Source organism: Hippocampus comes, unplaced genomic scaffold (genome assembly GCF_001891065.2).
Source record: "Hippocampus comes isolate QL1 unplaced genomic scaffold, H_comes_QL1_v1.1 scaffold261, whole genome shotgun sequence".
NCBI classification, from domain to species: Eukaryota; Metazoa; Chordata; class Actinopteri; order Syngnathiformes; family Syngnathidae; genus Hippocampus; species Hippocampus comes.
Genome location: NW_017805824.1, coordinates 279329 through 303465, shown reverse-complemented (window position 1 = coordinate 303465; position 24137 = coordinate 279329). Strand labels below are relative to the sequence as shown.

Genomic DNA, 24137 nt, shown 5'->3' with positions numbered 1-24137 from the left:
AACTGCAAAAGCTCACAGCCTCAGGATTCTGCTGCTAATTTATTGTTATGAGGAGGTGGACTTCCACGTAATATGAAACCCTCAAATAGGAACAATGTGGAGTTCACTTCAAAATTCCTGGGAAAATCAGACCAAAAATTGAGTTCAAACCATCAACATCAGCATGCCATCCAAGATGTAACTAATATGTCCCTTAATCTCACAGTGCAAAGATGCAGGGTTCGATTCCTTCCTATGTGAAGGATGCATATTCTCCACGTGCCTGCGTGGGTTTTCTCCGGGTACTCCGGTTTCCTCCCACATTCCAAAAACATGCATGGCAGGTTAATGGAACACTTTAAATTGCCCCGATGTGTGAGTGTGTATTTTAATATTGAACAAGATGGTGGTACTGTATTTGGAGAGCATTTTTGAGGCGGCACTGATCAACAATCACTGCTGTATTAGTGTGTTGGATTGTGACATCTAGTGGACAAACGTGTCACTATATAAAAATGAGGCAAAGAACGTTACTTTTTAATTTTTACCGTACAGAAAATATCATAATATTAAAATGGATTGCAGTGGCTGGTATACATAGTTGGTGCTGTTTGTGCGCACACTAAAATATGCTATAATAATTATGTCCCTTCATTCATCAAATCACATTACAGTATTTCAAGAGCGTACTTGCCACGTGACCAACAACTTCCGACGTCCTTACGTCATCGTGGCGTCATTACGTCCTCGGAGCTTCTCGTCGGCCGTGACTGCCCTTCATCCGTCCACATCCTCCCAGGCTTGACCCCACCAGGCACGCAGAAATGGCCCTGCTGAAGTCCAACAAATTGTTCGTGTGTTTTGGAAACATGACTCCGTCACTTGGGGTTATGTCCGCCCGAAACAGGTAAAAAGCAACATTGTGTTAGAATGCTAACTACAGTCGTATATTCTATGTTTTAGCCACAGAAGTAGTTGTCGCTCATGCTAGCCTGTTTGCCTGCAGTTGAATACAATATACTTAGTCACATTGACAGAAGCTTGCTTACCCCGAGGAGCTAATGTTAGCCGCACAAACTGGCTAGCAAGCGCAATCAGGGGTCATTGGTTGACCGCAGGCCTTGGCAGCGCAAGCGTTTCCTTGTTTGCGCCTGGCGCTTTTGGCGTCTTTCTCCACGAGCCTGAATGACACCTGTTGTGCCAATTTGGTATTTAAAATCAGCAATGTTTTTCAATAAATTCATAAATCAATGTGACTTCCCGTAAAGCTGTTACGCGTGGATTAGGGTTTTAGCAAAAATGTCTGCATGAAGATGTTTTAGTGCAAAATGCAAATAAAAATGCTAACATGACTTGTTCCAATCTGATGTGTTTAGTTGCTCAGCAGTCTTAAACAGAGCATCTTTTAAAATTTTATTTTAGCGAAGGCAAATTATTATTATTTTTTTTGAGCCAAATTCCTTGTTGGTGAATTCGCGGGCGCTGATTGGCTATTGTTGGTCTCTTTCCCTTGTTGATTGGTTCAATTGTAGATGCGTTGTTCACGTAATGGCGCATTTGCGGATTTATTTTTTTTTTGTGCAGATGTAATCGTAGTGGGTTACATGTGTTTATATTGTATCCATTAAATGGGTTTAGTTTATATTTTTTCTCTGAAAATACCAGGGTTCTTTAATTTTGGAATTTTCATGATAGCTATTTTTTTCGTTTTGATTTTAGTTCATTTCGTTTTCAGGATGTTAGTTTATTTCATTTCCTTTTAATGCTTAGTAGTTTCATTTTTATCAGTTTTAAAATTACTTTTCATTTTAAACAAATGTTTGTGTCCACATTAAAAAAAAACACCGTGGTAAGTATTGTGTATTAAAAATTCAACAAAAATATAATTTTAAAAACTGTTCATCCATAAAACAAAATCAGGTACTATATAACAGTCCACAGACTATCGATCAGTGCAGTGCATAATAGTGCTTCTACTGTTAAAATTGCCACAACTTAATATATAATGTCTGTATTTTTTCTCATGTATGAACCAAAAAAGAAAAGCACTTCTTACCTTGTGTTCTGTTTAAGGCTGAGTTAAATGCCAAAAGCAGAGGAGCCATTCCAGCTAAGAGTCAAACACGCAAAGCTGTTGCCTAGGAGCGACGTCAAGTGGGGACACTTTTTTTTTTTTTATTGGTCGCTGCTCGATGATAATTTTTTGGTTTGACACACATTATTAAAAGGACCACAACTCCCAGACAACTGTTCCAATGTCCTTCTTCTGGTTTATACCAAAATAAATACATTTAAATTCAACCACAAAGGCTCATGTATTAATTTCCGAAGACAAAAACAAATGAAATTTTTGCTATATTTATAGTTAGTTTTGTAAATACAAAATGTTGTTTCAGTGTATTGTTATTTTTTTAAAAAGACATTTTAGTTTTATTTCCTTCGCAAAAATTTGTGAAAAATGTGTGATTTTTTTTTTTTTTTTTGTAGATGTTTGTAGCAAGAGAAAGGACCGCATGGTGGCCTTTGCGCTATTGATCCCTGATAACTTACGTGTTTATATTATAAGCTAGGGTTCAAGTGTGCAAAGGTTCTATGTGTATGTAAACTATCATGCATCACTTAAAATGTTATTTATTTTCCTTTCTGGATTCTCACGAATGCTATTGAGAAAGCCCTGACAAAATATTTAAGAGCTGAAAAGACAAGTGCTTTGTTTATGCAGTTAATAGAGTTTGAAATTGATTATGTACTCAGGCTTTGACAGGGATTTTGCTTACAATTACATTCTTCCACATTATTATTTTGCTTATTTATTGTTATGAGGAGATGCTTGAACTGCCCTTTGCAGAGATTTCAGTTCTAATTTTAGCTGCAACGTTGGAGGGTTTACAAAGCGGAAGAAACTTGAGACCAATGTTGGCCTCAGTCATGTTAACATAGAACTGCATCCATTTCTTTTGAAAAAAATATTCATGTCAATACATACCTGGTGCTATGGTCTCGAAAAAGTTGACTTTTATTTTAATTCAGTACCATTTCACTCTGATTAACTTTTCAGGATAAAAAAAGCGTAATATTTCTGAAATTCTTGTGCCTATCACTCACATGATGTTCATGTGCTTCTACGTAAGCGCGGTCTCCTCGGTTCCCCTGATTTGTTAATCTCAAGCATCACAGGCCGCAGTTACTACATTAACATGGCCCGTGTGACTTAAGGCCCTCAAATATTTACGGTTGGACTTTGTACGCTTGCATTAGCGCTCCTGTTCATAATAGATGTTTTGTCCTGTGCCTGAGCAGTTCATGGTGGGGTGGAGTGCAGATGGGCCCCCCTGATCCCATCCTGGGGGTGACGGAAGCCTTCAAGAGGGACACCAACCCGAAGAAGATGAACCTGGGGGTGGGAGCTTACAGGGATGATCAGGGCAAGCCCTTCGTCCTCAGCTGTGTTCGCAAGGTAAGACTGCACCCAACCACACGGCACTGCCTTCTTATCACGAGTGAAGCTGCAATTATTTTGTTTTGTATTTCTCTATGTAACCCCCACCCGGGCATGTTTTTTAGGCAGAGGCCTTGATTGCAGCGAAACAGCTGGACAAGGAATATCTTCCCATTGGCGGTTTGGGGGAATTTAGCAAGGCTTGTGCCCAACTTGCTCTTGGAGCTGACAATGAGGTCTTGAAGAGTGGCAGGGTAAGTCGGTTTTGGTGTGCGAATTCACCATAGAGACGTTTCAAGTTGCAAACTAGTGGTCTCCCAACAGAACATCACTGTCCAGACCATCTCTGGAACTGGATCGCTGCGTATTGGAGCTAACTTTTTGGTAATACACTTTTGTACGGTGTAGTAGGTCTATCGGTCCAAATGAACAGTAAGGCAAGAGTGGATTTTCTCACTTGTTTTTTTTTTTTCTTGGTCCAGTCTCGGTTCCATGGAGGTCCTCGTGACGTGTACTTGCCCAAACCCTCTTGGGGTAACCACACACCCATCTTCAGAGACGCTGGAATGCAGCTCAAAGCATACCGCTACTATGACCCATCCACATGTGGGTTTGATTTCAACGGCGCTCTGGAGGACATCTCTGTAAGACACGAAAAGTCGCTTGGGTGGGCTTTATGAGAGGAACATTTTGAAAGTGGATCATGTTGTGTGACACGACTAACTGACGTTTTTCCTTTTGAATGTTGTTAAATAAAATGGCGATACCATACATCTCTAGTCATAACCAAAACAATGCTTCGATACTAATCCACCGATACCACTTTACTAGCCTGACATGTAACTTCCGGGTAGATGCAGTGGGAGTCATGTCAACCGTGTGGAGAGGCTTTAAGCTAAACACATAAGCAGCATTCTGTTAGCTGCCTGCAAATTGTCTCGGGCGCTAAGATGGGCTCCTCGCTTGGGTAGCACTGCTCATCTCCATCTGAGGCAGCGGCGCCTGCGTCACAGAGCCTCTGTAGAGCGGCACGTTGAGTAAAGAGAAGTCAGCGATGGTGTGAGAAAGTAGCACTTCAGTTGTCCTGCCAAATGTAATTTGTGGCATTCTCAAAAAGTCATCAAGCATTTGTATTTTGTAGTTAACGCAGAGAGGTAACTTGGCATCCATGTTCCGAGTTGTATAGCCACCAAACTCCACATTCTTCTCCATCTCTTTCTTTGTCCGTCTTTTATTTACTGCAGTGCCCGAGTGTTCCGTCTGACACTGCATAACTGAAATGCCTTGTTACAGATTACATTTAAATGACATACATGGCAAGACTCTACAGTGACATCTTCGAGAACATTTATGTTCTCAACTGGGTTTGATGAAATCAAACATGTTCTCATCACAACTGCAAGTCATAATTGTGTTCTGAAGTATCTGTAATCTTTGTTGGCGAGTACTCAGTCTGTAGGTAGGAATTTAAACATTTGGAAATCAAGATGCAAGATTTTAAGATTAAAAAGTGACCAGGGAGGAGTGATGAGGTGCATGACCTCTTTAAAGTGTAAGTAATCTTAAATGGTTCATTGTTTTTCCACAGAAAATCCCAGAGCAGAGTGTGATCTTGTTGCATGCCTGTGCCCATAATCCCACCGGTGTGGACCCCAGGCCTGAACAGTGGAAAGAGATAGCTGACATTGTGAAGGTGTGTCTTTTCTGGCACGCACGTCACGCAATCAGAATTTGTGATTGTTCCAATGGCAGTGTAGATAACCACACTGTTCACTTTGATTGACTCCTCTCCTCCCCCCCCCCCCCCTCCCTTTCTTATTCACCTTACAGAAGCGCAACCTGCTGGCGTTCTTCGACATGGCCTACCAGGGCTTTGCAAGTGGAGACATTGATCGCGATGCCTGGGCAGTGCGCTACTTTATTGAGCAGGGCCACAATATTGTGCTGTCCCAGTCCTTTGCTAAGAACATGGGTCTCTATGGTCAGTGTCAATCATTTTTTTTCACAATAGTGTTTACTTAAGCCATTGATGGACAATTTCTTCACGCAGAACATTACGCTTTTTACTGCAGTAAGAGTAGAAGTTGGCCACCCTTTCCTTGTAATCCACCGGATGTTGCAGCGCCACGGTCGTCCTTGCCCATTTGGATAGATGACGCCGCTTCATTAAACAAAAGCACCAAGCACCATGGATTAGTTGAGCTTGAATTCTCTCGCGGCTGCTCGATTCCCCTGGGCATCCACATAAGTGATAGCTCGCAGTTTAAACTGTCCTTCGTAGGTGCCATTCTCGGGATGTTGTTTTGGACAATGCACGTACCGGCACCTACTGGGGGCATGCCTTTCGCGTCCTCTTTCAGGCTCACCCTTCCCACTTTAACGTCCACATGCTGTCCTCAGTTACCTCTGCTTTTCCTCTACATAAGCAATGTGTCGGCACAACCTAAGTATGACAATTGGACCTGTCATCAACATCACACAACACCAAGGTTGTTTAAGTTGTATGGAAGTGGTGGAATTAATTTTTCATTCATCAGACTTCACATTCATCAGAAAACAACATACTACTATAGGACAAAGGGTGATTTTTAAGATCTATCTTAGTCTTATCACCACCTAGTGGTTAAATCTATTCATAGAAGATAGTTTGAATCAAAAATGTATTCCATCTCAAAGTAGCAAAAAGAGTTTTTTATGGTCTCTTTCCATTTTTTGTGGTGTTATTTTCAAGCCACTGTGGTGAACACAGTATGACAATATAACATTCAATGTGAAGTTTAGAAAAGCACTTCCCTCGACCCTGATGTTAGCATTGATGCTCGTAGTCACAAAACGTGCTAAATCCCTTTGCATGCCCATTACTTGGTAAGAATGCTGAAGTGCCCGCAAGTGTTCCTTCAAAACGAGGCTGACATGCTGAAACAAGTTGATCTTGTGGTGGTGTTTTTGTGTTGCCAGGTGAACGCGTGGGAGGCTTCACTGTGGTGTGTAAGGACAGCGAAGAGGCGAAGAGGGTGGAGTCTCAGCTCAAGATCCTCATCAGGCCCATTTATTCCAACCCGCCAATGAACGGAGCAAGAATCGCCGCCACTATTCTCAACACGCCAGATCTGCGCGCTCTTTGGTAAAAGTAGTTAAGTCATCGTGCAGAAATCATATGACACAAGTCTTTGATTGTGTTTCTTCAATTGCTGTCATCAATGTGTGTGGCAGGCTGGAGGAGGTCCATGGGATGGCCAATCGCATCATCAAGATGAGAGAACAGCTGGCGGCCGGCTTGAAAAAGAATGGTTCCACCCACAACTGGCAGCATGTCATTGACCAGATCGGCATGTTCTGTTTCACAGGCCTGAAACCTGAACAGGTACACAAACGAGTTCAGACTGGCATTTAATTATAAAAGGTGATGGTGTTCCAAAAAAACTAACAATGAAATTAATAGGTGCACAAGCTCATCTTTCTCTCAAAAGCATTATTTGTCACCATTATGGAAGACTGCATTTGAAGAAATTAGATGTATGAAAATGGCTTGAGACTGAACTCTGAGTCATAAGATAAGAAACCCTTTATTTGACTCACAATGGAGAAATTCCCAATTTACAGGAGCAAAATTGTGAAGGGGAGAAAGTAAAAGACAAAAAGTATATAAATGTAAAATATAAGCATATTAAAAATGGGTGAGTGGGGGTGAGTCCAGATTTTCAGGACCGTCTATTCAGTAGCCTGACAGCAGTCGGCAGGAACGAGTGGCGGTACCTCTCCTTCTTGCAGCGTGGGTGTATCGGTCACTGGCTGGAGGAGCTGCCCGGTGCTGTCAGGGTGGCCTGTTTATTGTAGTTTTGATTCAAAATGTATGGTATCAAATTAAATCGCAAACCTGAAGAAAAAAATCAGTTACATTAGTTTTCTAAATCATTCAGCCCGAGTATTGATCAATGATGGGAGTAGAAATGTAACATTGCTAAATGTTGGACTGTAGTTAATTAAATTAGTAATTTTAGTAAATTTAGCTAATGGATAAATAGTACAGTGACTGCCATTTTTATTTTTAATATTTCATATTAAGAAATAAAAGTTGAGTTCATATTTTTATTTAATATTTTACACATTCATTAATTTAGTCCTAATCAATTTTGACCTTGTTGTTATTGATGCATAAAGCAGGTGTTCATCATGACCTGTTGTTGTACTTCCCATAATGCATCACCACTGCAAATGTTCTTTTCCAGGTGGAACGCATAACGAAAGAGTATTCGGTGTACATGACCAAGGATGGCAGAATCTCCATGGCAGGCGTGTCCTCCGGGAATGTGGAATACCTGGCCGAGGCCATCCACGCCGTTTCAAAGTAGAGCGGATCCCACTGGAAGAGCAACAACAGTCATGGGGCAGAGTTGAAAAGATTTGACACGTCACTTGTCTCCTCTATTCATTTCTAGTACCAGGTTCGAAATTTTTCATGGACGTCATCGGTCTACTGTCCAACTCATTGCGGTTAAAATAGTTCACTTTATGTTGTTTGTTTTTGTTTCAAAGCAATGTCACTCAACAACAGTTTCCCCTGCTAAATTGTTCAACGTAGTCACTTTGAGCTGACTGAGATATCTATTGTAATCTTGTCTTATTTATTGTGTGGAACAAACCCATCTGCTGTTCTTTTGCTTTTGACTCACTCAATGTTTAACCATCAGGGTAATATTTAGACAGTGGTTTCAAGTACAAGTGAAGAAATGTATGGCTTTGGGAAAAGGTGTATTTTTTGTTGCTTTTTACAGCACTTTATGACTTCATTCAAACTGAAGCAACTGAGACTTTCAGGATTATCCTGATGCTCTTTGTCATTGGTAAGAAAATTATCTGTTGCCTGATTAGTTCTTCACCTGACCTAATCAGTCATTCAGTAGTTTTCTGTAGTATCACTCTTCTGCATTTACATCCGTTTCATTTGTCACTTAAGTTCTTTTACGTCTTTATTCAAATACTGTAGTAACTTTGAGTGTTGTCAGTTGCTGAGCAGCAGGTTCTCAGTCAGTTGTGTCAGATTGTCCTCACAACAGTCATGCGAGTCAAAATAGAGTTGGTAGAGGATTGTGTTTTTTTTTTGTTTTTTTTTTAACTACAAAGGTGTTTTATTTTCGTGTTTCCAAAATAGGGTTTTACATCACGTATTGGTACAGTTGTCAGAGTTTGGGTTGTAAGAGGTGAAGTGTCAGTCTATTCATAAGTAAGACATGACCACTGAGGGTGTTCGAATGTCAAACGTTACCATTTGCCTCTGTTTTCTGCATATTAAAAGATCAGTCATATGCATTACAGAAATACAATAAATCATTACAGAATACTTCTGCGTCTGTGATTGTTTTGTTTTCTGTACTATCATGAGATGTGATCAAATACCGGTTACTGCAATACAGTATGACATCTTTAAAAGCCCAGTTTTATACAACTGACATGTTATAAATTTGATCAGCAGTGTTGTGCAATATAGCCGGCAGGAAGCAATCCGATACTGTAATCATAGTTTCTGTTGCTCAGTAGACACCAACATACAATTTCTGGAATATTTTAAGTAAATTACTGTACAGGGTATCCACAAAATTGGTAATTTAACACAACGTTGCTTTTCAAAAATTGCATCCATTTACTTTAATAAAAGTGCCAAATTATAGATAAGGACATCGTGTTAGTGTTCTCATTAAATATAACAATTACTGTATATAACTTTTTAAAAAAAAATTGTAAAACCTCCAGTATCACAGTAAAATTATTACATTGTATTATTTTGTTATTTGTATATAAAGCTTTCCAGAGTTTCCTAAGGTTTAAATTGCTTCCTATTAGGCCAAAAATGGCACTCGTAGTCGAAGAAAACATTACTAGTAAGACCCACCCATCATCCTTGTGTGCTTTATTATCTTAGTAGTGAGGGCAAAGAGCGTTCTATGACATAGAGCTTAATAAAATCTTGAACGACTTTCCATAGTTTTTACTTAAGGTTAAATTGCGTACGAGAAAGCGAAAAGTGGCACAAGAAGTCGGAGTTGGGGTGGATAAAGGGATCGAAGTGATATAAAATACTTTACTACATTTCCCACAATCCCCGGTCACGTGACCAGGCATCACGTGCTCCTCAATTCTTTATGAAGGTACCCCACGGTCTATTTGCCTTAGTAAGATGCAGCAGTTGCAGCAGAGACACCTGGATGATCGAAGGTTTTCTTTAATATTTTCCCCCTAATCTGTCAATGACACGCCGCTGGAGATTGTGACAATTAGCGCAGACAACTATTGTTTTAGGTGTTGTTTTTTTTTTTTTAGGCGAATGAACGTAAAGTCAACAAGGTAGCTAGGTCCGCTAATGCGAGACGAGTGGTTTTGAGATGCACTGACAGTCATGCATTATGTTTGTTAACCTTATTCGACAATTTTACGTCTAATCAATTACGTCAGCCTGGTCGAATCACTCATAACCTCCATTTAAAGCCACGAACGCAGGCGTTTCTGTTTCGATTCAAACAGTATAGATTGATTTGAGGTCCTCAGCCTAACCCTTCGCTTGTCCTCCACAGACACTGCAAACATCACCGACTGGATATCCACTAGTTTATGGAGGTAAGATTTACCATTTTTGTCAGTTTGTTTTATTATCTTACGCTTATGCTTGTTCAATAAAATATATCTGGGGAACAATGAAGAAATCTCTGCAAAAAACGACCAGTTTATCAGATTAATTTGACCATTCATAAGATTTATTTTACAATGTATAAATTAATATTTGAGCAAAATGAGCATTTTTGTTTTATTTAGGAATGTCCCGATCACGCTATTTTGAGTCCAAGTTTTAGGTAACTGCCGATAACGAGTCCCGATACAACACCGCGGCAATGCATTAAGAAAAAAAGAGCGTGCATCCGATTTTTCTCACATTCATATAGACATGCACATACATGTATGTTTCGTGTTGTTTTGACCATTCCACCAAATCAGTGCCAAATGCAATTTGTAATACAAAGTGCCAAATTATAGATAAGGACATCGTGTTAGTGTTCTCATTAAATATAACAATTACTGTATATAACTTTTTAAAAAAAAATTGTAAAACCTCCAGTATCACAGTAAAATTATTACATTGTATTATTTTGTTATTTGTATATAAAGCTTTCCAGAGTTTCCTAAGGTTTAAATTGCTTCCTATTAGGCCAAAAATGGCACTCGTAGTCGAAGAAAACATTACTAGTAAGACCCACCCATCATCCTTGTGTGCTTTATTATCTTAGTAGTGAGGGCAAAGAGCGTTCTATGACATAGAGCTTAATAAAATCTTGAACGACTTTCCATAGTTTTTACTTAAGGTTAAATTGCGTACGAGAAAGCGAAAAGTGGCACAAGAAGTCGGAGTTGGGGTGGATAAAGGGATCGAAGTGATATAAAATACTTTACTACATTTCCCACAATCCCCGGTCACGTGACCAGGCATCACGTGCTCCTCAATTCTTTATGAAGGTACCCCACGGTCTATTTGCCTTAGTAAGATGCAGCAGTTGCAGCAGAGACACCTGGATGATCGAAGGTTTTCTTTAATATTTTCCCCCTAATCTGTCAATGACACGCCGCTGGAGATTGTGACAATTAGCGCAGACAACTATTGTTTTAGGTGTTGTTTTTTTTTTTTTAGGCGAATGAACGTAAAGTCAACAAGGTAGCTAGGTCCGCTAATGCGAGACGAGTGGTTTTGAGATGCACTGACAGTCATGCATTATGTTTGTTAACCTTATTCGACAATTTTACGTCTAATCAATTACGTCAGCCTGGTCGAATCACTCATAACCTCCATTTAAAGCCACGAACGCAGGCGTTTCTGTTTCGATTCAAACAGTATAGATTGATTTGAGGTCCTCAGCCTAACCCTTCGCTTGTCCTCCACAGACACTGCAAACATCACCGACTGGATATCCACTAGTTTATGGAGGTAAGATTTACCATTTTTGTCAGTTTGTTTTATTATCTTACGCTTATGCTTGTTCAATAAAATATATCTGGGGAACAATGAAGAAATCTCTGCAAAAAACGACCAGTTTATCAGATTAATTTGACCATTCATAAGATTTATTTTACAATGTATAAATTAATATTTGAGCAAAATGAGCATTTTTGTTTTATTTAGGAATGTCCCGATCACGCTATTTTGAGTCCAAGTTTTAGGTAACTGCCGATAACGAGTCCCGATACAACACCGCGGCAATGCATTAAGAAAAAAAGAGCGTGCATCCGATTTTTCTCACATTCATATAGACATGCACATACATGTATGTTTCGTGTTGTTTTGACCATTCCACCAAATCAGTGCCAAATGCAATTTGTAATACAGTAATCCCTCGCTATAACACGTTTCATCTTTCACCGCAGCATCGCTATTTCACGGTTTTTTCATGCGGTTTTATTTAATAGTGCGTTGTATTCTGCATCCTGATATGCTAAGGGACTGAAACCTAATGTCAACAACCTCCGCGTTTCATCGCTGTACAGCAGGGGTGTCCAAAGTCGGTCCTCAAGGGCCGCTGTCCTGCCTGTTTTCCAGCTTTCCCAGGAGCAACACACCTGATTCAAATCATCAGGATCGTTCTAATGCTGCTTCAGAGCTGGCTGATGATCTGATCATCTGAATCAGGTGTGTTGCAGCCAGAGAGATGGAAAACGGGCAGGACAGTGGCCCTCCAGGACCGGAGCTGGACATGCCTGCTGTACAGCTTGTCAAATTTTCTCCATGACAAAACCTCCAATGTTGACAAAAGGTTCTGTGCAATATTTCTAAAAACTGTCAGTTGTTTCTAAGAAAATAAACGAGGGACTACTGTACTCTCAAAATAAACTAAAAATAAAGTGTTTTCAAGAGCATTTAACATAAATGGCACCAATTTGGTTAAATGGCCCATGTAAGCATTACCATCGAATGACGGATTTCCCTTTTTTAAATACATTTTATTTATCTAATGTTAAACAATACTTTTACATCGGTACGTGTAGGATTGTGTGGGGTAAAATGACATGTCCGCGCAGTCACATAGTTGTTGGGCACATGTGTGACTTCTCTCGAAATGACACTAGTGGTGTGACCTCGTTAAATGCAAGCAGTGGGAACCAAGCTCGCTTGTCACCAAATAATTTACACTCCTTAAACTTCTGTTTGAAGTTATGTCGCTTGGACGTTTTTACAATCACCAAACCTGTCTGTCGCACTCTCAGGCTCTCTCAACCCTTTTACGATGCCGTTTAGCAAGGAGGCTTCTTTATATCAGGCAAGGCAGACTTATTTAGGAGCTTATTTAGGCTTTCTTCTCCCTCCAAACAAGCTATGAAGACAAACCCACGGCTCTGTCTCTGCCTGCAGGAGAGCTGTGCTAGGAGAAGAAACGTGCATGTTGGTGTGTGCGTATCACACTAACTGTATTGTTCCTTTAAAAAAAAAAAAAGTGAAATATAAGCCATTACCGGTACTGTTCTATTTAGTATCCTTAGTTTTATTTTGTTTCGTACTATAAACAGTTTACTCTGTTTACGACTGCAGAAGTCATAAGTCCACGTCATTTCGAACATTTATTTATTTGTAGAAAATGAAAAATTGCCAAAATACCTAATAGTTTTTTTTTCAGTTAAATTCAAATTCTGATCTGTAGTACAGACCCTTGTTTTTTTTGTGTTTGCAAAATAAGAGAAAAACTGTCTTTCAGTTTTAATTTTATTCATGTTAATTTAACTACGATTGCTTAACCAAATATCTAAGAAATGTATGTTGGACCAATTTTTCATCCTAGACTTGCGACTAGACTTGAGGTCTGGCAGCAAAGTCTTACACCTAGTGGAGAAAAAAAAAAGGAAACAAACTTCAATCTGTATATTGCCACTCCCAGTTAATGTTTACTGTCAAACTAAGCAAAATAAAAAGAATGCCAACTTGTGTATTTAAAACAACCACATATCCTTGCCTTTCAACCTTGTTTTGTGTGTATAACTATGTTATTACTCCAGCATAACCTTAACAAGGAAAAGAAATGGAGGGATGAATCAACTTTATGAACATGAAATTGTCTCAAACCTTTTCAAAAAAAAAAAAAAATTCTTGAATGAATGAATGTGTGCCATTGCTTAAAAATGTGACATTTTGCACCCATGAAACAACTGTGCTGTACTGTAGAGATTTGAACTTAATCCATACAGTCACTGTGCTTTCGTTTATTTACTTGTTGATCTCCGAGTCTAACTGTAAACTGTATTGAATTCCAGATTACCAAATGGATCCACCCGCTAACCAATACTAATTACACCCCAAAATTGGCTGGTTCCCAAACCCTGTGGAAAAATTCAAGATTTATCCATCCTCTCCCTGGAACAATCGACATACATATTCTTCGAAAGCTGGATTCAGACAGTCGGAGATTTGGCTGTCTGGTGCGCCTGCCAATTAGCTCATGGCCATTAACACTGACATGGACGACTGGGGAGGAGTTAGCAGCAATGACTCGGGAGAGCGAGCGCGGCTCTTGCAGAGTCCCAGCATGGACTCGGCGCAGCTTATGGAATCGGAGAGGAGGCCGAGTGGCAGCGTGTCATCGTTGGGAGCGGTCTTCATCGTGGTCAATGCGGCTTTGGGAGCCGGTCTGCTCAACTTCCCGGCAGCCTTCAATATGGCAGGTGGCGTCACGGCTGGAGTCATGCTTCAAATGGTGAGGCGGCAACAACACGGCTCCCTTTCATGACTTCATGCAGCCCCATTTTTGTCAATGAATGATGTAAATTAATTTTATTTAGTTCTCCAGTGACCGTCTTCATAGTTTTTTGGGCTGTGATTTGAGTGGAAATACACCAAATATTTGCAAAAAAAAAAAAAAATAATAATAATTTCTTCAGACTCGATATCCATATAAATCCTAATTCAGGTACACTACAATATCAGTAGTACGAAACAAAAAGTTGAACTCGTATATTGCACAGATTCACTACACACACAGTTAAATAATTCACGATTGTATATTTATCATTTTGATAAAAAAAAAAAAAAAAGTGGGCTCCCATATAACAGAAACTCCGAATTAACCATCTCAAGACTTTGGAATATTGAATAAGAAACAATCAACCTTATTTTAAATGCAGAAATTGGGTAGGAATTGGTGGTCTCAAAAAGTTCCTGTGTGATGATTGTGTCAGCGTCACTTGAAAGTGCCTTTGGTGTCCTCATCAGAATCATTTAGTCACTTGGAAAATGTAACGGAATAATGAAACGCTTGAGTTCTTGTTGTATATAGTTAAAATATTTGCGCACCTCACAGCACAATGTTAAATTTCTTTAAATGTATTTTCCTTCATTTTATACCCCCCCCCCCACCCCAAACTTCATTGGATGTACATTATTTTGATCCCACACACTGCTCTGCTAACAACAGTGTATAAGTGGCTAAATGGAACAAATTTAAAAAATTCATATCAACTTCTGTCATCGTGAAATATCAACAAAAAAACTTTCTGAAATGCCAACTATATTTGTTAAATTTGTTGGGAATTTCTCCATTGCGAGATTTCTTATCTTATCTTAAAAGACCACACAGTCCGCTTGCTAACGGAATCATATTGCCCAGTAAAAGTCCAGCATGTGCCCATAAAATGCTAACATTGGCCAAAATGTTCAGTGTGTCAGTAAGTTCGATTATTTTGCCGTTTGCTTGTACAAAGCACATTGTCTACTTGTAGTTAACTCATTAAAAACAAAGAAAAGGATGGAACTTGACCCATAAGCAATCTCTCAACGCGTAACAGCTACTTAATACAATAAATATGACGTTCAATGGAAAATCTACACTTTTGGGGGGCAAAATTGTGACACCCAAAAGGCATTTTATGTTGATATTGACTCAAAATTGTATAAAACTGAGTTTCAGTTTTTGAATTGAGCTCCTTTTCAAGAATTGTCAGTGGACTACGATATTTAATCTAATTTATTGAGTGCCCAAATAAAAAATAGATACATTTATAATGTCTGGCTGAAATTCTGTGATGATATTTGACAACACAAAAATATTAAGCAAGGATGAATTAGGATGTGAGGCTGCCTTTCTTTATTTTTCAGTTCATGCTGATCTTCATTATCAGTGGTCTGGTGATTCTGGGTTACTGCTGTCAGGTTAGTATGATTAAAGCCCTTTCATTCACTGTAGTCTTTCTGGTCATCTCATTCACTCGTTCTCTCTTGTGCTTCCATCTGCAAGTACATGATTTTTTTTTTTTTTTTCCAAAAAGTTGTAGTCGTAGTAGCATAATGCTTGGATCAGCACTGTGCACTGAGACTTTCACTTCCTGAATGGCATATTGACTCAGCTGATATTTTAGTGTTTCCTTTGTTACATTTACTTACATTTGAGGCACATCAGCATCTTAGCTAAAAAAGAACATATCAGTCAGGGCCCAGCAATATTTAATAGCACTTATTCAGAGGATAAAGAATATACACATGTGAGCATTGTATTATCTGTCTACGTGTGTTGTTGCACCATTTGTGTTCAAATAACTGTGATTTAAGGCGTGACAACACCGCGGCTTAGATGCTTTTCATTAGTTCGTCTACGGCGTGTCTCCATGTTTGAACTTAAAATCTTGTTAATCGAATTGACATTGCTGACTCCATCGCGTCAGCTGCTTTGGTTTCCCTCAGGTCAGTAACGAGAGCACCTATCAGGAGGTGGTGCGAGCCACTTGCGGAAAAGTCACGGGAGTCCTGTGCGAGGTCGCCATCGCCGTGTACACTTTTGGCACTTGCATTGCTTTCCTCATCGTCATTGGGGACCAGCTGGATTTCCGTGAGTATGCTCGCTATCTTATCAGAGGACTGTCACGCCCGCCACTGCCGCATCGGCTGCTCTGACAAATCTTGTCAGATTCTCGCGGTATGAACACACATTCCCAAATTGGTCCGAACAGAAAACGTGACAGCCGATCTGATCACATGACTAAACATACCTCCATATTGATGATAAATGGGCGAGTGCATGTGTGAAGTCTACCAAGCTACTGTTAACAGTCCTTACGTCTCTGAGACCTGCCTTGCTTTGGCCGTTGCTGTTAGCTGATTCATTTCAAGGTCCATGTACTTGTACACGATTTGCCCTCACTAATAAGGCAGTTCATTTCACTAGTAGTTGCAGAATGATCTTACCAGTATATTTTTTTCTCTCCATTGTTTTATTGCATTTCTGCAGGTGTACTAGGAGACTGCTATAAGTTACAAATGAGGCAAAACTGCACTAGTTGGCATCTGTGTGCTACTAGTATTCCTAGTGAAGCCCGAGATGTGAACAAGTCGAATTTAATCATCTCACTTGTGTTACTAATGGCACTCAGTTGTCAATTAGTGCAGTAGTTTTCGAACTTTTGGCACCACCTAAAAAAAAAATATATATATATATGACCAACATTAATATAGAGTAGTGTAGTAGGCCCACGTGTTCATCAAAAACGAGATGTTTTTTTATCACGTTTTTTAATCATGTTTCTGATGATTCTGATTCTGATTTATTTCTAAAGTATATATTTCGTATTGTAATCAAGCCACTGTAACATATCACACAGTTTGAACATTAACAATGTATTTACGGTAAATGGGGGTTTGGGGGGTTGCGGTTAAATAAATGATTCCGTTAAAATGTGTTGCACAAAATAAACACAAATTTTACCTATAAAAAAACAGTTCTCAACGATTGAGTGTAAAAATATTGTACTAGTTATGAGTTAAATATAACTGAATTGTATAGGCAGGCATTATTTTGCGTACCACAAAACTTTGAAAACCACTGAACTAATGCTGCACAATTTTGGCTCACGAATATGCACTTACCTAATATTGGGGCCGAAGAGTGTACATGGACCTTACATTGGATCTTTTTTTTTTTTTTTTTTTCAATAAATATATTGTTCAGAATATGGAAAGCAGTTTTTAATTCAATATCGGATAAACATCTTTCATTGTACTACTTGTTAGGTTTAATTGTGTACTAGTGGACCAAAAGCAACACTAGTAGTGGACAAAATAATTAGTGAGACAATTATTGTACTTGTGTACCCTGGTTGTTCCATTAGTAGGCAGAAGGGGCATGCTAGTGAGGGCACACTTGTACATACATTGAAATGTGTCATTATTCTACATGTAGTACTTAAACTACATGTTACTAGTATGGCAAAACTATGTACTCGTTCGTGGACAAGATACTTGTAGAGCTGCTGGAGGGGTGGCCATAATAATGCGGTAGTTCCCAAGCTGGAAAGTCAATATTAGTATTAATTTTATTACATGCAAATTTAAAAGTGCCGTGTACCAGTGTTGATAACCTCTAGCAAAAATATGGGGCTTTAGCTGATGAAGACAAAGGGTGCACAGGATGACAGAAGTGTCCCTCATGTGACCGTGTCATGTGCCGCGTTGTTCCAATATGCTGACAGCGACTAAATTTGTCTCCCGCTTGGGTCTGAAATTTACACTTTGGCCTCGTGTGGCTTCTCGTACTCCGTGTGACTATTTAATCTAGTCATCCATAAGATATAAATCTTGACATTTTTATTTTTATTTTTTTGGTCACAGTGATTGCGGTGGCATTTCAGGATGGCTCTTTTAGCGGCTTGTGGTACACCGACCGCAAGTTTACCATCACGTTGACTGCAGTTTTGGTCATTCTGCCTTTGTCCATCCCAAAAGAGATTGGCTTCCAAAAATATGCCAGGTATTGCACAACACACAACAAAAATCGCACATCATAAATTGATGACCTCAGCCAAAGAGATGAAATGCTTGTCACTTAATCGATTGTGGAGGAAGGACATCACTTTCTGCTTCAGTCTGTAACTCTCATTTCAATTTTGTTACTGCAAAATATCCTAAATCTTCTTATAGTTTTCTTTTATTTCTCACCGAATCATGGCTAGTTTGTCCACGGTGATCCAAATTTATTTATTTTGATGTGGCCAGATAAAATTGTGATTTTCTTTTTTCAAAATATCTTGCAATTGTCTATTTTTCCCTGTTTTTTTAAATAATACGCTGCAGTTTAGAAGATTCACAAATATATTATTTCAGAATAAAAATGAGTTTTGTGTGATTTTTTTTTTTTTTTTTTTTTTTTTAACATGCTCCTCGATGATTCATGCATGAAAATGAATTGATGCACAATATCTTGGAATTATGTATGAGGTTTCAAAACAACCAAGGTTTGAAGGTGAAGGTTTTTCATAATACCTGTATTTTTTTTTAAACCACAACAAATGACAATAAAACTTTAGAGGAAATGTTATGAGATTCTCTTTTTTTTTTGGAAAAATGTTTTCCTAAATTCCCAAGAAAATGACTGTTCTTTATCCTTGAAAGAGCCTTGCCAAAGCGAGGTTCTCTACTGAGAATCCATTGAACAGTGTCCATCTCCCTTTTTGCAGTGCTCTGAGTGTGATGGGTACCTGGTATGTTACCATTGTGGTGATTGTGAAATACATCTGGCCTGATGCAGAGGTCATGCCAGGGGTTGTTCCCAGCAGGTGAGGGCGTCACACGCTTCATTCCTGGTCAAGTCCTTGCTCATATTAATCATCGGTAAAAAATACTGTTAAACTGAACCTCTGTTTAGCAAAGGGGGATACGTTCCAGACCAGAAAGACTATTAAAAAAAAACAAAAAAAAATCATTATTTAAATAGTTTTGCCCACTCCACATGCTTTAAACACATTTCAACTCACTAAAGTGCACTTCAACTGCGTTCCATCTGTGTTTAAATTTATTAATTTTTTTTTGTACAAACCTCCCAAAAACGCTGATAAACATTAAATATACCCCCCCCCCCGAAATATTATATATATTATAATGTAGGTGGCCTGGTGGTCGACTGGTTAGCGCGTCGGCCTCACAGAGCGGAGGTGCAGGGTTCGATTCTGGCTCCGGTCTCCTTGTGTGGAGTTTGCATCTTCTCCCCGTGCCTGTGTGGGTTTTCTCCGGGTACTCCGGTTTCCTTCCACATTCCAAAAACATGCGTGGCAGGTTAATGGAACACTCTAAATTGTCCTGAGGTGTGAGTGTGAGCGCAAATGGTTGTTCGACTATGTGTGCCCTGCGGTTGGCTGGCGACCGGTTCAGGGTGTCCCCCGCCTGCCTCCCGCAGACAGCTAGGATAGGCGCCAGCACCCGCCGCGACCCTTGTGAGAATAAAGCGGATCAGAAAATGGATGGATGGAGAGAGATGAAAAGAGAAGAAAAAAAACTTGACGTCAGCGCTCCAGGGCATGTTGTGTAGTGTCACAATGTGGTACTACACTGACTGCATGCAACTCGAAATTCTGACTTTTCCTGTACTGCATACTGTAAAAACCCATAAAAAAAGAGTGTCCTTTTTTCCCCATTTTATTTATTAATTTATTTTGACACATTTGCTTTGTTCCAGTTCCACCTGGACTGCAGTTTTCAACGCGATGCCAACCATATGCTTTGGCTTCCAGGTACTAATTTAGTTGTCATTTTAGCTCAAACTGTTCTTCCTTTCTGCAAATTCTCTGAATTTGAGAGGAAATAAATCACCAGGTCTTTTTCTTCGCAGTGCCACGTCAGTTGCGTACCAGTGTTCAACAGCATGAGCAAGAAAGCGCTCAAACCCTGGGGGCTTGTCGTTACGCTCAGCATGATTATCTGCCTTTTTGTTTACACAGGGACAGGTACTATTTGCTCCAACCATGTTGAGGCGTATCACTATTGACATGATAAACAGTAATGATTAGCATTGTCAATATGTGACTGATGTCGTTTTCTACACATTTGAAATTGATTAAAAGTGAGCTCGACCCCAAAAAAAGTCTTTACATTGTGTTCTATGTAGCCCCACTTGTCTGATTGGTATTCATTTGTAGAATGAGTTAGTTAATTAAAAAAATAAATAAAAGTGGATTTTGCCTCGAAACTCGTAATGCACAAACACAATATTCATCCGTATGACGTGTTTAGACTAATGGAGGCACATAGAACATATTTATTGTCAATAATTTTTTTGTGTTGACCTCCCCTTTAAATGTATTGTTTTTTTGTGTAATTTCACCACTATGTTCAGTGTTAGGGCGCTGAGATGTGTGATTTTTATACCCCTCCCATTTCATCAGGTGTCTGCGGCTTCCTGACGTTTGGTTCCAATGTCAGCCAGGACGTGCTGATGTCATATCCTCCGAATGACATCGCAGTGGCCATCGCCAGAGCGTTCATTGTTATCTGCGTGGTCACCTCGTACCCTATTTTGCATTTCTGTGGGAGGTAAAAACTGTGGTTATCTTAATGCTTCTACGTTATGTTTACAGACGTTGTTATATGTACCTCTGGAAGAGAGAGGCTAAGAGACAATCTTCTAGACATACAAAAATTGACATCAACACTTCACTTTCTTTGCATCTCAATCATCTCAATCAAATTTGTTGGTATAAATTGCTAATGTTGCAGTGGTCTTACATTTTTTCTGGAGTTGTGGATATTTTATACCACACCTTTATTTTAAAAAATGAGAACAATTTTATAATTTCATTGAAATCAAGTTTTTCAATCTATCAAATGAAAATGATCATGATGAATGAAATGGGGAATTTTGAGGATATTTCAACAAGATTTGCCAAAATTATTTGCCTGTGAAATGTCCATTTTAAAGGGGGAGGGGGATTGCAATTACCGTATTTTCCACATTATAAGGCACTTCGGAGTATAAGGCACAACTTCAATGAATGGCCTATTTTAAAACTGTTTTCATATATAGGGCGCACCACATTATAAGGCTCGTAGGATGGAAGCTACAAAAGTGGCTGTGGTTCTTTATGCATCCACTAGATGGAGCTATGCCAAAGGGAATACAATACAATACAATATAATATAGCTTTATTTATATAGAGCCTTCACAACCACTACAGCTGCAACAAAGCGCTTTACAGAACATTTAAAATACGGTACTACGTCCAAGAAATCAGAAGGTTGATCCATATATAAGGTGCATTGGATTACAGTATAAGGCGCACTGTTGGCTTTTGGGAAAATTGAATGCTTTTAGGTGCGCTTTATGGTGTGGAAAATACGGTAGATTAAAAAAAAAATCTTAAAGCTATTCAGTCCTACCTCCAGGTGTTTTTGTTTCATTTCTCTGGTAAACCATTAAAATTGTTCTTTTAGTTTTTAAGGTTCAGTTTTTGCTGAACCTCTAGCACGAGTAGGCGCTTATCCATCGTTGTGTTGATTATTGACAATCATTCCAGTTTCACCGTGTGTTTGCAGGGCCGTCATTGAGGGACTGTGGTTGCGCTGGCAAGGCGAGCATGTGGAGGTGTGCGTGCGCCGCGAGCAGAAGCGGCGAATCGTGCAGACGCTCCTATGGTTCGTCCTCACGCTCGTACTCGCGCTCTTCACGCCGGATATCGGGCGCGTCATCTCGCTCATAGGGGGATTGGCGGCCTGCTTTATTTTCATCTTTCCAGGTATCTTCCCCTCCTTGTTTGTGTATGCACAGTTGTTGTGTGGCTTAATAGCGTACAGTCATGTTTGTGGACGATCTGTGTTTGATTTGAAAGGTGTGTGTTTAATCCAAGCCAAACTGTTGGAGACAGAGAGACGATCTGCCAGGTGAGAGCTTCAATCTTTCACTCATATCATTAGTACAAAAACACACGTGATTAATTACCTCTGTGTCTTGCACTGTTGACTCCCCTTGCCATTTACTTATATTTAACTCTTTCATTCCACAAGATGTACTTGTACGTATTTTTAAAATTAGGCCCCGCCTACCAAGGACGTACTTGTACATCTAAGTCTTTTTTTTTTGCGTCATAGAGAGGAGGAGGGTCTGATGCAATCTGTGAATGAGAATAAGCCGTTTGCATTGTAAATCATGTAAAAAAGCGACCAGTAGGTGGCAGTGATTCCTCACGTGTTTGAAATGCATGCTTTTACAAAAAGCTCTTTTTCTCCGTTTTTTGCCCAGGAATTGCCATTTTCATGAAACTTAGCCATTTTGTAATGCAGATTGCTGAAGAATGGAAAAAGATAGAAACAAAATGTTTTTTCTGCTGAAAGAAGAAAGTCCAAACTTTATTTTGTTTGGCTCCATATTTATATAGCATTAGAACCAAATAATCTGTGGGCCTTGCAAGATCAATTAAAATCCAGTAAAACGCTGGGATTGAGGGGGTTGCTCCAGTGAAAATGCCTGGGATTGAATGAGTTAAACATAAAACATCTCAACTCAAGATGGTATGAATATTAGTTGCTCTTTGCAGAGGATAAAGAATACAGAACTGAGCGAACTGTTACATTGTCTTCCTATGTGTGTCGGACTGTTTGTGTTCAATCTGTTAGTGTAAAGGGTTATTGCACCACAACATAGATGCAATTTAGCCTGAGCATTAAGCTAGTGGACTTAAAGGCTAAGCTTTGTGGTCAATATGAATAATAAGTTGGGGCACCCATGACAAATGTGATTAGATAAAGTAAAGTATTTTTTTTAAAAAAGCAGTAATTTAGGAGTGGCCTTAAATAACCCTAAAATGATGCCTGATTGGTGTTTTCATTACCAGCTGGCATGGACTGGTGGTCTTTGGTATCGTCATGGTTACACTTGGAGCCTTCATCTTTGGCCTCACCACGACCAATTCCATCTATCAGGATGTCACCAATTAAAGGGGAACATTTCTGTCCCAGCTTGTGGAAATGGTTCTGCACTAAATAAGACTTCAGCAGTTTCTCATTTAATCAGCCCTGATCGCCACCTGATTGCACATCTATACTACAGAACCAGGAGTAAAGTGCAGACAGCCCAAACTATCAAGTCAACCTCGGGCACTTTATCCTTCATGTGTAATGTTTTGCATGTTCTCTGTTTATTTTGTTGATGCTTTTAATCTGCAGCTGAAGCAGTATTGTGACTACAGTCAGTCTACAACTGCTCACCCTGTGACCATGTACAGGTTTACAAGCGCTAAGGGACTTGGTATAGAAAACCTCACCATGAAATAGTTTGGTTAATGGATTAGTACCAATCTGTACATTTTGAATTGCGTGACAGAGTAAATGTTAATCATTGAGGAACAAGTGCAGTGGTTCACAGCCATTGAATCAAAGTCCAGGCTAGTGACTGTTTACAATGCAGAATTGACATTTGATGATTTGCACCTTTTGATGTTGAAACTGGGTAAGTAATGTGTGAAATGACTCTAAATTCTATCAGATTTAGGCAGTTTCAGCACAGGACTAAATCAATATACAGAACTGTTGGCTAGTTGGGGTTTGTCAATGCTTCTCTGAAGGGATACAGAATGTATGAAGCCATAAGAGCGTGTGCAAGATAAACCAAAGCTTGACATTTGTCGTTCTGAGCTCCCGTGGCAAACACTTAACACTACTGCCAGACGAGTCAGGATGTATTTTTTCAAAAGCAATATTTAAGGTTGCATGTATGGTCTTAAAGGGATTTTTTAAAATACAATGTATCCCAAGGGATAAGGCAGGAATATTCATTTCTGTTTTTAGAACTTGAAATATAACATTTGTGTCAGGTGTTTTGGTTGTGATTTTTCTTTCTGGTGCTGCTGTTCCTTGAATCACATGAATAAATAGATGCATTCATTATTTTACTTGTTTTCTGCCCAAAATGTACATCAGAGGTGCTGATTAAATCGATCGCGATCG

At 39.3% G+C, this 24137-nt stretch overlaps 2 protein-coding genes across 7 annotated transcripts; both read left to right on the top strand.

Moving 5' to 3' along the window:
• The first annotated feature begins 712 nt into the window (after window positions 1–712).
• Window positions 713–8759, top strand: got2b (glutamic-oxaloacetic transaminase 2b, mitochondrial). Its single transcript, XM_019886953.1, has 10 exons — window positions 713–886; window positions 3280–3436; window positions 3544–3672; window positions 3743–3802; window positions 3901–4062; window positions 5007–5111; window positions 5249–5399; window positions 6377–6542; window positions 6632–6782; window positions 7648–8759. The coding sequence occupies exons 1-10, from the start codon at window positions 804–806 to the stop codon at window positions 7768–7770; spliced, it is 1287 nt and encodes a 428-aa protein (XP_019742512.1). The 5' UTR covers window positions 713–803; the 3' UTR covers window positions 7771–8759.
• Window positions 8760–9531: 772 nt separating this feature from the next.
• slc38a7 (solute carrier family 38 member 7) lies at window positions 9532–24077 on the top strand. Of its 6 annotated transcripts, none has more exons than XM_019886862.1 (13): window positions 9532–9631; window positions 9988–10030; window positions 13700–14139; window positions 15537–15590; window positions 16119–16263; window positions 18039–18177; window positions 18884–18982; window positions 19879–19933; window positions 20032–20146; window positions 20585–20732; window positions 21732–21931; window positions 22025–22076; window positions 23027–24077. In XM_019886862.1, the coding sequence occupies exons 3-13, from the start codon at window positions 13885–13887 to the stop codon at window positions 23127–23129; spliced, it is 1365 nt and encodes a 454-aa protein (XP_019742421.1). In that variant the 5' UTR covers window positions 9532–9631; window positions 9988–10030; window positions 13700–13884; the 3' UTR covers window positions 23130–24077. The 6 variants fall into 6 exon arrangements, with proteins under 6 accessions (XP_019742421.1, XP_019742422.1, XP_019742426.1 ...); XM_019886863.1 differs by having other exon boundaries at window positions 9988–10048; XM_019886867.1 differs by lacking the exon at window positions 9988–10030 and adding an exon at window positions 11345–11387 and having other exon boundaries at window positions 9617–9631.
• Window positions 24078–24137: the final 60 nt, after the last annotated feature.